At 70.8% G+C, this 13,341-nt stretch overlaps 2 protein-coding genes across 2 annotated transcripts in view; one reads left to right on the forward strand and one right to left on the reverse strand.

The window, feature by feature from the left end:
• Positions 1 to 109: 109 nt before the first annotated feature.
• LOC135403818 (cytochrome c1, heme protein, mitochondrial) lies at positions 110 to 8,292 on the forward strand. The gene is made up of 4 exons (XM_064638181.1): positions 110 to 210; positions 3,781 to 3,941; positions 5,445 to 5,545; positions 7,970 to 8,292. The coding sequence occupies exons 1-4, from the start codon at positions 110 to 112 to the stop codon at positions 8,072 to 8,074; spliced, it is 468 nt and encodes a 155-aa protein (XP_064494251.1). The 3' UTR covers positions 8,075 to 8,292.
• A 2,090-nt stretch (positions 8,293 to 10,382) lies between these two features.
• Positions 10,383 to 13,341, reverse strand: part of SHARPIN (SHANK associated RH domain interactor) — a 30,594-nt gene continuing 27,635 nt past the window's right edge. Inside the window, 5 exon segments of the mRNA XM_064638983.1 lie at positions 10,383 to 10,548; positions 11,795 to 11,857; positions 11,859 to 11,939; positions 12,018 to 12,116; positions 12,182 to 12,361. Coding sequence (XP_064495053.1) covers positions 10,468 to 10,548; positions 11,795 to 11,857; positions 11,859 to 11,939; positions 12,018 to 12,116; positions 12,182 to 12,361 — 504 coding nt within the window. The 3' untranslated portion in view covers positions 10,383 to 10,467.

A 13,341-nucleotide genomic window follows, 5' to 3' on the forward strand; every position in this document is an offset into this window, starting at 1 on the left:
TGTCAGTGCCAGGTCTGGGGGGCTTGGGGGGGTCCTGGGGGGTCAGGGGGGATTGGGGATTGGGGATCCAACAACGGGGCACTGCCTCCCGACCTGTCCTACATCGTCAATGCCAGGTCTGGGGGGTCCTGGGGGGTCATTGGGGATTGGGGATTGGGGATCCAACAACGGGGCACTGCCCCCCGACCTCAGCTACGTCGTCAATGCCAGGTCTGGGGGGCTTGGGGGGGTCCTGGGGGGTCAGGGGGGATTGGGGTCACACAACGTGGCACTGCCCCCTGACCTGTCCTACATCGTCAGTGCCAGGTCTGGGGGGTCACCAGGGACTGGGGGGTCATTGGGGATTGGGGATCCAACAACGGGGCACTGCCCCCCGACCTCAGCTACATCGTCAATGCCAGGTTTGGGGGGTCCTGGGGGGGTCCTGGGGGGTCAGGGGGGATTGGGGATCCAACAACGGGGCACTGCCTCCTGACCTGTCCTACATCGTCAGTGCCAGGTTTGGGGGGCTTGGGGGGGTCCTGGGGGGTCAGGGGGGATTGGGGATCCAACAACGGGGCACTGCCCCCCAACCTGTCCTACATCATCAGCACCAGGTCTGGGGGCTTGGGGGGTCACCAGGGACTGGGGAGTCACTGGGGATTGGGGGGTGCTGGGGGGTCACTGGGGATTGGAGATCCAACAATGGGGTGCTGCCCCCTGATCTCAGCTACATTGTCAATGCCAGGTCTGGGGGGTCACCAGGGACTGGAGGGGTCTCTGGGGATTGGGGGGTCCTGGGGGGTCACTGGGGATTGGGGTCACACAACAAGGCCCTGCCCCCCCAATTTCAGCTACATCGTCAGTGCTGGGTCTGGGAGACCCTTGGGTTGGGGGCTCCCGGGGGTTATGGGGGCTCCTGGAGGTTTTGGGGGCTCCTGGAGGTTTTGGGGGCTCCTGGGGGGTTTTGGGGGGCTCCCGGGGGTTTTGGGGGCTCCCGGGGGTTTTGGGGGCTCCTGGAGGTTTTAGGGGCTCCCGGGGGTTTTGGGGGCCACAGGGGTTGGGGATCCCCTCAGAAGGTGTGTGGGGGTCCCGGTCAGGGATCCGGGCTTGGGGGGTGCCCAAGGGGTTTGGGGGGTGCCCAAGGGGGATCCTGGAGTTTGGGGGAGGCTTGGGGGTCTGGGGGGGTCCCAGGCACACGTGGGGGTTGGGGTCTCTGTGGGTGGGAGGGGAGAGGGGATCCCCTTCCAACCTGTCATCCTAATCCCTCCTGACCCCCCATTCCCACACTGACCCCCCATTCCCACACTGACCCCCATTCCCTCCTGACCCCCATTCCCACACTGACCCCCCATTCCCACACTGACCCCCCATTCCCTCCTGACCCCCCATTCCCTCCTGACCCCCCATTCCCTCCTGACCCCCATTCCCACACTGACCCCCATTCCCACACTGACCCCCATTCCCTCCTGACCCCCATTCCCACACTGACCCCCATTCCCACACTGACCCCCATTCCCACACTGACCCCCATTCCCTCCTGACCCCCATTCCCACACTGACCCCCCATTCCCTCCTGACCCCCATTCCCACACTGACCCCCCATTCCCACACTGACCCCCCATTCCCACACTGACCCCCATTCCCACACTGACCCCCATTCCCACACTGACCCCCATTCCCTCCTGACCCCCATTCCCACACTGACCCCCCATTCCCTCCTGACCCCCATTCCCACACTGACCCCCCATTCCCACACTGACCCCCATTCCCACACTGACCCCCATTCCCTCCTGACCCCCCATTCCCACACTGACCCCCCATTCCCTCCTGACCCCCCATTCCCTCCTGACCCCCATTCCCACACTGACCCCCATTCCCACACTGACCCCCATTCCCACACTGACCCCCATTCCCTCCTGACCCCCATTCCCACACTGACCCCCCATTCCCTCCTGACCCCCCATTCCCTCCTGACCCCCATTCCCACACTGACCCCCATTCCCACACTGACCCCCATTCCCTCCTGACCCCCATTCCCACACTGACCCCCCATTCCCTCCTGACCCCCCATTCCCTCCTGACCCCCCATTCCCTCCTGACCCCCATTCCCACACTGACCCCCCATTCCCACACTGACCCCCATTCCCACACTGACCCCCATTCCCACACTGACCCCCATTCCCTCCTGACCCCCATTCCCTCCTGACCCCCATTCCCACACTGACCCCCCATTCCCACACTGACCCCCATTCCCACACTGACCCCCCATTCCCACACTGACCCCCATTCCCACACTGACCCCCCATTCCCTCCTGACCCCCCATTCCCACACTGACCCCCATTCCCACACTGACCCCCATTCCCACACTGACCCCCCATTCCCTCCTGACCCCCATTCCCACACTGACCCCCATTCCCACACTGACCCCCCATTCCCACCCTGACCCCCATTCCCTCCTGACCCCCCATTCCCTCCTGACCCCCCATTCCCTCCTGACCCCCCATTCCCTCCTGACCCCCCATTCCCACACTGACCCCCCATTCCCTCCTGGCCCCCATTCCCACACTGACCCCCATTCCCACACTGACCCCCATTCCCTCCTGACCCCCCATTCCCTCCTGACCCCCCATTCCCACCCTGACCCCCCATTCCCACACTGACCCCCCATTCCCTCCTGACCCCCATTCCTTGCTGACCCCCCATTCCCACCCTGACCCCCCATTCCCACACTGACCCCCCATTCCCTCCTGACCCCCATTCCTTGCTGACCCCCATTCCTTGCTGACCCCCATTCCCTCCTGACCCCCATTCCCACACTGACCCCCATTCCCACACTGACCCCCATTCCCTCCTGACCCCCATTCCCTCCTGACCCCCCATTCCCTCCTGACCCCCCATTCCCTCCTGACCCCCCATTCCCTCCTGACCCCCATTCCCTGCTGACCCCTCCCCTCCCGTGCTGACCCTGCTGTCCCTGCAGACACGGGGGGTGTTTGGGGGTCCCAGCTCTGGGTCCTCATCCTTGCTGTGACCCCACTGACCCCACAGTCACGGGGGGTGTTTGGGGGTCCCAGCCCTGTGTCCCCACGCCCTCACTGACCCCACAGGCACAGGGGGTGTTTGGGGGTCCCTGCTGTGGATCCCTGTGCCCACCATGTCCCTGCAGGCACGGGGGGTGTTTGGGGGTCCCAGCCCCATGCCCCCGTTTCTCGCTGACCCCACAGGCACCGGGGGTGTTTGGGGGTCCCAGCTGTGGATCCCTGTGCCCACCATGACCCCACTGACCCCGCAGTCACGGGGGGTTGTTTGGGGGTCCCAGCCCCATATCCCCATTTCTTGCTGACCCCACAGTCACGGGGGGTGTTTGGGGGTCCCTGCTGTGGATCCCTGTGCCCACCATGTCCCTGCAGTCACGGGGGGTTGTTTGGGGGTCCCAGCCCCATATCCCCATTTCTTGCTGACCCCACAGTCAGGGGGGGTGTTTGGGGGTCCCAGCTGTGGGTCCCCGTTTATTGCTGACCCTGCTGTGACCCCACAGTCACGGGGGGTTGTTTGGGGGTCCCAGCCCCATATCCCCATTTCTCGCTGACCCCACAGTCACGGGGGTTGTTTGGGGGTCCCAGCCCTGTGTCCCCATGCCCTCACTGACCCCGCTGTGCCCCCACAGTCACGGGGGGTGTTTGGGGGGTCCCAGCTGTGGGTCCCCGTGCCCACCATGACCCCACAGTCACGGGGGGTGTTTGGGGGTCCCAGCCCCGTGCCCCCGTTTCCCGCTGACCCCGCTGTGACCCCCCCAGGCACGGAGGGGAGGATTACGTGTTCTCGCTGCTGACGGGGTACTGTGACCCCCCCGCGGGGGTGTCGGTGCGGGAGGGGCTGCACTACAACCCCTACTTCCCGGGGCAGGCCATCGGCATGGCCCCGCCCATCTACGACGAGGTGCTCGAGTTCGACGACGGTACGAGGGGGGTCCCGGGGGTCTGGGGGGTGTCCCGGGGTCTGGGGGGGTGTCCCGGGGTCTGGGGGGGTGTCCCGGGGTCTGGGGGGGGGTCCCGGGGGTCTGGGGGGTGTCCCGGGTCTGGGGGGTGTCCCGGGGTCTGGGGGGTGTCCCGGGGTCTGGGGGGGGTCCCGGGGGTCTGGGGGGTGTCCCGGGGGTCTGCGGGAGGGTCCGGGGGTCTGGGGGGGTGTCCCGGGGGTCTGCGGGAGGGTCCGGGGTCTGGGGGGTGTCCCGGGGTTCTGGGGGGGTGTCCCGGGGTCTGGGGGGGTGTCCCGGGAGTCTGGGGGGTGTCCCGGGGGTCTGGGGGGGTGTCCCGGGAGTCTGGGGGGGTGTCCCGGGGGTCTGCGGGGGTGTCCCGGGGGTCTGGGGGGGTGTCCCGGGGGTCTGGGGGGGTGTCCCGGGTCTGGCGGGTGTCCCGGGTCTGGCGGGTGTCCTGGGGTCTGGGGGGGTGTCCCGGGGTCTGGGGGGTGTCCCGGGGTCTGGGGGGGTGTCCCGGGGGTCTGGGGGGGGTGTCCCGGGGGTCTGGGGGGGTTCCCGGGGTCTGGGGGGTGTCCCGGGTCTGGGGGGTGTCCCGGGGGTCTGGGGGGGTGTCCCGGGTCTGGGGGGGTGTCCCGGGGGTCTGGGGGGTGTCCCGGGGTCTGGAGGGGTTTCCCGGGTCTGGGGGGGTGGTCCCGGGGTCTGGGGGGGTGTCCCGGGGGTCTGGGGGGGTGTCCCGGGGGTCTGGGGGGGTTGTCCCGGGGGTCTGGGGGGGTGTCCCGGGGGTCTGGGGGGGTTGTCCCGGGGGTCTGGGGGGGTGTCCCGGGGTCTGGGGGGCTGTCCCGGGGTCTGGGGGGTGTCCCGGGGGTCTGGGGGGGTGTCCCGGGGTCTGGGGGGCTGTCCCGGGGTCTGGGGGGTGTCCCGGGTCTGGGGGGTGTCCCGGGGTCTGGGGGGTGTCCCGGGGGTCTGGGGGGTTGTCCCGGGGTCTGGGGGGGTGTCCTGGGGGTCTGGGGGGTGTCCCGGGGGTCTGGGGGGGTGTCCCGGGGTCTGGGGGGGTGTCCCGGGGTCTGGGGGGGTGTCTCGGGGGTCTGGGGGGGTCCCGGGGGTCTGGGGGGGTGTCCCGGGGGTCTGGGGGGTGTCCCGGGTCTGGGGGGTGTCCCAGGGTCTGGGGGGGTGTCCCGGGGGTCTGCGGGGGTGTCCTGGGTCTGGGGGGTGTCCCGGGGGTCTGGGGGGGTGTCCCGTGGTCTGGGGGACTGTCCCGGGGCTCTGGGGGGGTGTCCCGGGGGTCTGCGGGGGTGTCCCGGGGTCTGGGGGGGTGTCCCGGGGTCTGGGGGGGTGTCCCGGGGTCTGGGGGGGTGTCCCGGGGTCTGGGGGGGTGTCCCGGGGGTCTGGGGGGTGTCCTGGGTCTGGGGGGGGTTCCGGGGGTCTGGGGGGTGTCCCGGGGTCTGGGGGGTGCTGACCCTCCCCGTGTCCCCCCCCCCACCCCAGGGACCCCCGCCACCATGTCCCAGATCGCCAAGGACGTCTGCACCTTCCTGCGCTGGGCGGCCGAGCCCGAGCACGACCACCGCAAACGCATGGGGCTCAAGGTGGGGGGGGGGCTCAAGGGGGGCTTGGGGGGGGTCAAGGTGGGTGGGGGGCTCAAGGGGGGGCTGGGGGGCTCAAGGTGGGTGGGGGGGCTCAAGGGGGGTTGGGGGGGCTCAAGGTGGGGCTGGAGAGCTCAGGGTGGGTCGGGGGGCTCAAGGTGGGTGGGGGGCTCAAGGGGGGTGGGGGGCTCAAGGTGGGTGGGGGGCTCAGGGTGGGGCTGGGGGGGTCAAGGTGGGGCTGGGGGGCTCAAGGGGGGGCTGGGGGGCTCAAGGTGGGGCTGGGGGCTCAAGGTGGGTCAGGGGGGCTCAAGGTGGGGCTGGGGGCTCAAGGTGGGGCTGGGGGGGCTCAAGGTGGGGCTGGGGGCTCAAGGTGGGTCAGGGGGGCTCAAGGTGGGGCTGGGGGCTCAAGGTGGGGCTGGGGGGGCTCAAGGTGGGCTGGGGGCTCAAGGTGGGGCTGGGGGCTCACGGTGGGGTTGGGGGGGCTCAAGGTGGGCTGGGGGGCTCAAGGTGGGGCTGGGAGGCTCAAGGTGGGGCTGGGGGCTCAAGGTAGGTCGGGGGGCTCAAGGTGGGTGGGGGGCTCAAGGTGGGTGGGGGGCTCAAGGGGGGGCTGGGGGGCTCAAGGTGGGCTGGGGGGCTCTGGGAGGGGCTGGGGGCTCTGGGAGGGGCTGGGGGCTCAAGGTGGGGCTGGGGGCTCAAGGTGGGTCGGGGGGCTCAAGGTGGGGCTGGGGGCTCAAGGTGGGTCAGGGGGGCTCAAGGTGGGGCTGGGGGCTCAAGGTGGGGCTGGGGGGGCTCAAGGTGGGGCTGGGGGCTCAAGGTGGGGCTGGGGGGCTCAAGGTGGAGCTGGGGGCTCAAGGTGGGGCTGGGGGGCTCCGGGAGGGGCTGGGGGGGCTCAAGGTGGGGCTGGGGGGCTCAAGATGGGGCTGGGAGGCTCAAGGTGGGGCTGGGGGGCTCAAGGTGGGGCTGGGGGCTCAAGGTGGGGCTGGGGGGGCTCAAGGTGGGGCTGGGGGCTCAAGGTGGGTCAGGGGGGCTCAAGGTGGGGCTGGGGGCTCAAGGTGGGGCTGGGGGCTCAAGGTGGGGCTGGGGGCTCAAGGTGGGGCTGGGGGGGCTCAAGGTGGGCTGGGGGCTCAAGGTGGGGCTGGGGGCTCACGGTGGGGTTGGGGGGGCTCAAGGTGGGCTGGGGGGCTCAGGGTGGGGCTGGGGGCTCAAGGTGGAGCTGGGGGCTCAAGGTGGGGCTGGGGGGCTCCGGGAGGGGCTGGGGGGGCTCAAGGTGGGGCTGGGGGGCTCAAGATGGGGCTGGGAGGCTCAAGGTGGGGCTGGGGGGCTCAAGGTGGGGCTGGGGGCTCAAGGTGGGGCTGGGGGGGCTCAAGGTGGGGCTGGGGGCTCAAGGTGGGTCAGGGGGGCTCAAGGTGGGTGGGGGGGCTCAAGGGGGGGCTGGGGGGGCTCAAGGTGGGCTGGGGGCTCAAGGTGGGGCTGGGGGCTCACGGTGGGGTTGGGGGGGCTCAAGGTGGGCTGGGGGGCTCAAGGTGGGGCTGGGAGGCTCAAGGTGGGGCTGGGGGCTCAAGGTAGGTCGGGGGGCTCAAGGTGGGTGGGGGGCTCAAGGTGGGTGGGGGGCTCAAGGTGGGGCTGGGGGGCTCAAGGTGGGCTGGGGGGCTCTGGGAGGGGCTGGGGGCTCTGGGAGGGGCTGGGGGCTCAAGGTGGGGCTGGGGGCTCAAGGTGGGTCGGGGGGCTCAAGGTGGGGCTGGGGGCTCAAGGTGGGTCAGGGGGGCTCAAGGTGGGGCTGGGGGCTCAAGGTGGGGCTGGGGGGGCTCAAGGTGGGGCTGGGGGCTCAAGGTGGGTCAGGGGGGCTCAAGGTGGGGCTGGGGGCTCAAGGTGGGGCTGGGGGCTCAAGGTGGGGCTGGGGGGGCTCAAGGTGGGCTGGGGGCTCAAGGTGGGGCTGGGGGCTCACGGTGGGGTTGGGGGGGCTCAAGGTGGGCTGGGGGGCTCAGGGTGGGGCTGGGGGGCTCAAGGTGGAGCTGGGGGCTCAAGGTGGGGCTGGGGGGCTCCGGGAGGGGCTGGGGGGGCTCAAGGTGGGGCTGGGGGGCTCAAGATGGGGCTGGGAGGCTCAAGGTGGGGCTGGGGGGCTCAAGGTGGGGCTGGGGGCTCAAGGTGGGGCTGGGGGGGCTCAAGGTGGGCTGGGGGCTCAAGGTGGGGCTGGGGGCTCACGGTGGGGTTGGGGGGGCTCAAGGTGGGCTGGGGGGCTCAAGGTGGGTGGGGGGCTCAAGGTGGGTGGGGGGCTCAAGGTGGGGCTGGGGGGGCTCAAGGTGGGCTGGGGGGGCTCAAGGTGGGGCTGGGGGCTCAAGGTGGATCGGGGGGCTCAAGGTGGGGCGGGGGGCTCTGGGAGGGGGTTTTGGGGGTCCCCTGTGCCCCCCTGACCCGCTGCCCCCCCAGATGCTGCTGATGTCGGGGCTGCTGGTGCCCCTGGTGTACTACATGAAGCGGCACAAGTGGTCGGTGCTCAAGAGCAGGAAGATGGTCTATCGGCCCCCCAAGTAGGGGGGGCTCCATCGGCCCCCACCCCCCCAAACAGGGGGCAGGGGGCCCCCCTCGGTGTGCCAGCCCCCCCGAGCGGGGGGTGAAGAGCGAGGGGGGTCTGTTGGCCCCCCAGGGAGGGGTGGGGGGGGGTCTCCCCATCCCCACCGTGTATTTAAAGCCGAGCCCCGGCCCCGGGGGGCTCCAGGCACGGGAATAAAGGCTCGGGGTTCCACGGGAAACACGGACTGTGGGGCTGCAGCTGGGGCTGCAGCTGGGGCTCGATCATTCCAGGATGTGGGGCTGGATCATTCCGGGATATGGGGCTGGAGCTGGGGCTGGATCATTCCGGGATCTGGGGCTGCATCATTCCAGGATATGGGGCTGGAGCTGGGGCTGGATCGTTCCAGGATGTGGGGCTGGAGCTGGGGCTGGATCATTCCGGGAGCTGGGGCTGGATCATTCCAGGAGCTGGGGCTGGATTTGGGGGATGGATCGTTCCGGGATGTGGGGCTGGATTTGGGGCTGGATCGTTCTGGGATCTGGGACTGGATTTGGGGCTGGATCGTTCTGGGATCTGGGACTGGATCATTCCAGGATCTGGGGCTGGAGCTGGGGCTGGATCATTCCGGGAGCTGGGGCTGGATCGTTCCAGGATGTGGGGCTGGAGCTGGGGCTGGATCGTTCCAGGATCTGGGGCTGGATCTGGGGCTGGATCATTCCGGGATGTGGGGCTGGATTTGGGGCTGGATCGTTCTGGGATCTGGGGCTGGATCTGGAGCTGGATCATTCCAGGATCTGGGGCTGGATTTGGGGCTGGATTGTTCTGGGATCTGGGGCTGGATCATTCCAGGATCTGAGGCTGGATCGTTTTGGGATCTGGGGCTGGAGCTGGGGCTGGATCGTTCTGGGATCTGGGGCTGGATGTGTCTGTGGTGTGGGGCCAGTTGTGCCCATGGAACGGGGCTGGCTGTGCCCAGGGGCAGGTCTGGTACCCAGGGAGAGGGTCTGGCTGTGCCCAGGGCAGGTCTGGTTGAGGGTCAGGTTTGTGCCCAGGGCAGGGTCTGGTTGTACCCAGGGAGAGGGGCTGGGCATGGGCCAGGTTGTGCCCGTGGTGTGGGTCTGACTGTGGGTCTGGCTGTGCCCGTGGGGTGGTCCCAGCTGTGCCCACAGGTGGGTCTGGCTGTACCTGGGTGGGTCTGGGTCTGGTACCCGTGGAGTGGGTCTGGTTGTGCCCAGGGAGGGGTCTGGGCAGGGGTCAGGTTGTGCCCAGGGCAGGTCTGGTTGTACCCAGGGAGAGGGTCTGGGCATGGGCCAGGTTGTGCCCGTGGTGTGGGTCTGACTGTGGGTCTGGCTGTGCCCATCGGGTGGTCCCAGCTGTGCCCACAGGTGGGTCTGACTGTGGGTCTGGCTGTGCCCGTGAGGTGAGTTTGGCTGTACCTGGGGCGGGCCTGGCTGTGCCCGTGGCTCTGGTTATGGGGCTGGATGTGGGGCTGGGTGTGCCCGTGGCTCTGGTTATGGGGCTGGATGTGGGGCTGGGTGTACCCAGCTGTGGCTCAGGCTGTGCCCATGGGGCAGAGTGTGCCCTTGGCTCATTATGGGGCTGGATGTGGGGCTGGGTGTGCCCGTGGCTCGTTATGGGGCTGGATGTGGGGCTGGGTGTGCCCGTGGCTCTCGCTATGGGGCTGGATGTGGGGCTGGTCGTACCCAGCTGTGGCTCAGGCTGTGCCCATGGGGCAGGGTGTGGGGCTGGGTATGGGGCTGGGTGTGCCCAGCTGTGGGCACCGGCTGTGCCGGTGCCACGTGCCCGCTGCAGCCCCGGCTGTTTTTGGGGTCTCATTCAGGGCAGGTTCCCCACAGCCCCACCCCAGGCTGTGATCCCGTGTCCGTGTCCCCATCCTGGGGGGTGAACGCTGTCCCTGTCCCCATCCCTGTCCTGGCAGCCGTGTCACTCAGGTGGTTTATTGGCCCCCCCTGTCCCATCCCTGTCCCATCCCTGTCCCCATCCCTGTCCCTGTCCCCGTCCCCATCCCCGTCCCCATCCCTGTCCCCATCCCCATCCCTCTCCTCGCAGCCGTGTCACTCAGGTGGTTTATTGCCCCCCCCGGGCCGTGCTGTGCCCACCGTGGGGCCCCCCCCTGCGGGCAGAGCCCCCGGAGCTGTCCCGGTGCCCGCGGCTCCTCCCCACGCCGTGTCCGTCCCTCTGTCCGTCCGCTCCGTCCCTCTGTCCGTCCGCTGTCCCCGTGTCCGTCCTGGCTGTCCCCAAGGCCGTGGCGCTCCCCTGTGCCCGCGCTCAGCCCCGGGCGCGGCCCCGTCCGTCCCTCGGGGTCCCCGGGGGTCCCTGTGCCCGTCCCGTCCCTCGGGGTCCCCGGGGGTCCCTGTGCCCGTCCCGTCCCCACGGGGGTGGCCCGGGGGGGTCAGTGGCAGTTCTGGCACCGGGGGTGGCACCTCTGCCCGTTCACGTTGCAGCGACACCCGGCACTGGTGTCCCCGGGGCCCTGGGGAGGACAAGGTCAGAGGTCAGAGCCCCCCCCGGGGTCACTCCGTGCCCCCCTCACTCCCCCCCAGTCCTGGGGTCCCCCAGCTCCCTCCGGACCCCCCCCCCAGCCTCCTTTGGTGACCCCCAGGAGCCCCCTGAGAGCCTCTAACTCACCCCCATCCCCCAGCACGGCCCTTCGGTGACCCCCGGGGTCCCCCAGACCCCCAAGGACCCCCCCTGACCTCGGGGTCCCCCCAGTCCCCCCCAGACCCCTCTGCTGACCCTGGGACCCCCCCGGTGTCCCCCCAGCCCCCCAGGACCCCCCTCACCGCTGGCCCCCATCGCGGCCTGCGGGTGACCCAGCAGATCTCGGTCTGGCACAGGGGGATCCCCAGGACCCCCCGGTGTCCCCCCAGGACCCCCCTCACCGCTGGCCCCCATCGCGGCCTGCGGGGTGACCCAGCAGATCTCCGTCTGGCACAGGGGGATCCCCAGCCCCCCCAGTGTCCCCCAGCCCCCCAAGGACCCCCCCTGACCCCGAGGATCCCCCCGGTGTCCCCCCAGCCCCCCCAGGACCCCCCCTCACCCCAAGGACCCCCCCGGTGTCCCCCCCCGCCCCCCAAGGACCCCCCCGGTGTCCCCCCCCCGCCCCCCTCACCGCCGGCCCCCAGCGCAGCCCGTGGGTGACCCAGCAGATCCCGGTCTGGCACAGGGGGATCCCCAGCCCCCCCAGGACCCCCTCAGCCCCCCCAGGAACCCCTCAGCCCCCCTCGGACCCCCCCCTCACCGCCGGCCCCCCATCGCGGCCCGCGGGTGACCCAGCAGATCTCCGTCTGGCACAGGGGGATCCCCAGCCCCCCAAGGACTCCCCCTCACTCCAGGACCCCCCCGGTGTCCCCCGAAGGACCCCCCTGACCCCGAGACCCCCCAAGTGTCCCCCCAGTGTCCCCCAGGACCCCCCCTCACCGCCGGCCCCCATCGCGGCCCGCGGGTGACCCAGCAGATCTCGGTCTGGCACAGGGGGATCCCCAGGACCCCCCAGGACCCCCTCAGCCCCCCCAGGACCCCCCCTCACCGCCAGCCCCCATCGCGGCCCACGGGTGACCCAGCAGATCTCGGTCTGGCACAGGGGGATCCCCAGGACCCCCCGGTGTCCCCCCAGGACCCCCCCCTCACCGCCGGCCCCCATCGCGGCCCGCGGGTGACCCAGCAGATCTCGGTCTGGCACAGGGGGATCCCCAGGACCCCCCAGGACCCCCCCTCACCGCCGGCCCCCATCGCGGCCCGCGGGTGACCCAGCAGATCTCGGTCTGGCACACGGTGCAGCGGGATCCAGTCGCACCCGTCCTTCTTCTGCACCACGATGCGGCACGTGGGGCAGTGCATGGCCTCCCCCCGCTGCACCAGCGTCTGGGGGGGCGCAGGGAGGGGGGTCAGGGGCGCGGGGACCCCCCGGTTCCCCCCCCCGAGCCCCCCGAGCCCCCAGACCTGCAGCATGTCGCTGGTTTGCCGCGCGGCCGCGTCGTGCTGCGCCCGCAGCTGCAGCTCGTCCTGGTACTGGCGGCAGTTCTGCCCCTCGTGGATGGCCTGGGGGGCGAGGGGGTCAGTGCTGACGCCCCCCCGGGACCCCCCCGAGCCCCCCCCGGGCTCACCTTGCACAGGAGGCAGTTGAGGGCCCCGCACAAGGGGCAGGGGAACTCGTTCACGGCGTCCTCGTAGAAGCACCAGCCCGGGCAGTCCCGGCCCCGGCAGTGGAAGCTGTTCTGGCTGCGCCGCTCGGCCAGAGCCAGGCCCCGCTCCAGGAACCGCCGGTGCTCCTCGGGGGACACCAGCTGCGGATTGGGGACATTGGAGTGGGGCTGCCGGGACCACCGGGCCACCCACACCCACCCCCGGGACACCCACACCCACCCCCGGGACACCAAACCCCGCTCCAGGAACCGCCGGTGCTCCTCGGGGGACACCAGCTGTGACACGGGGACATTGGTGTGGGGCTGCCGGGACCCCCGAGCCACCCACACCCTGCCCTGGGCCACCCACACCCATCCCCGGGCCACCAACACCCACCCCCGGGCCACCCACACCCACCCCCGGGCCACCAAACCCCGCTCCAGGAACCGCCGGTGCTCCTCGGGGGACACCAGCTGCGGATCGGGGACATTGGAGTGGGGCTGCCCCGACCCCCGGGCCACCCACACCCACCCCCGGGCCACCAAACCCCATTTGGTGACACCAGCTGTGGATCGGGGACATTGGCACGGGGCTGCCCGCGACCCCCGGGCCACCCCCACCCCCACCCCGGGCCACCAAACCCCACTCCAGGACCCGCCGGTGCCCGGGGGGACACCGGCGCTGCCGGGACCCCCCCTCTCACTGACACCCACCCACGGGATCAGTGACACCCGGGGGTGTCACCCACCCCCCCAGGACCACCCACCCACCACCGGGATCTCCTGCAGGTAAGTGGGAACACCCCAGTGACCCCCCAGTGACCTCCGGTGACCCCCCCAGTGCCCCCATGCCCACCCACCGTGTGGATCTCCTGTTCCTGCAGGTGACTGTCACAGGTGTAGGTGACAGGGACCCCCAGTGACCCCCCCAGTGCCCTCCCAGTGCCCCCCCGGTGCCCCCCAGTGCCCCCCAGCCCCACCCACCGCTCGGATCTCCCTCTCCTGCAGGTGACTGTCACAGGTGTAGGTGACATCCCGGAAGGGACACCCCAATGACCCCCCGGGACCCCCCCAGTGCCCCCCATCCCCACCCACCGCTCGGATCTCCCTCTCCTGCAGGTGACTGGCACAGGTGTAGGTGA

Source organism: Pseudopipra pipra, chromosome 1 (assembly GCF_036250125.1).
Source record: "Pseudopipra pipra isolate bDixPip1 chromosome 1, bDixPip1.hap1, whole genome shotgun sequence".
NCBI lineage: Eukaryota > Metazoa > Chordata > Aves > Passeriformes > Pipridae > Pseudopipra > Pseudopipra pipra.

Coding starts and splice junctions, on each gene's coding strand:
- LOC135403818 (XM_064638181.1), top strand. CDS start 110: ATGCCAGGTCTGGGGGGTCCTGGGGGGTCATTGGGGATTGGGGATTGG. Junction 211..3,780: donor AGCTACGTCGTCAATGCCAG/GTCTGGGGGGCT, acceptor TGACCCCCCCAG/GCACGGAGGGGAGGATTACG. Junction 3,942..5,444: donor GGTGCTCGAGTTCGACGACG/GTACGAGGGGGG, acceptor CCCCCACCCCAG/GGACCCCCGCCACCATGTCC.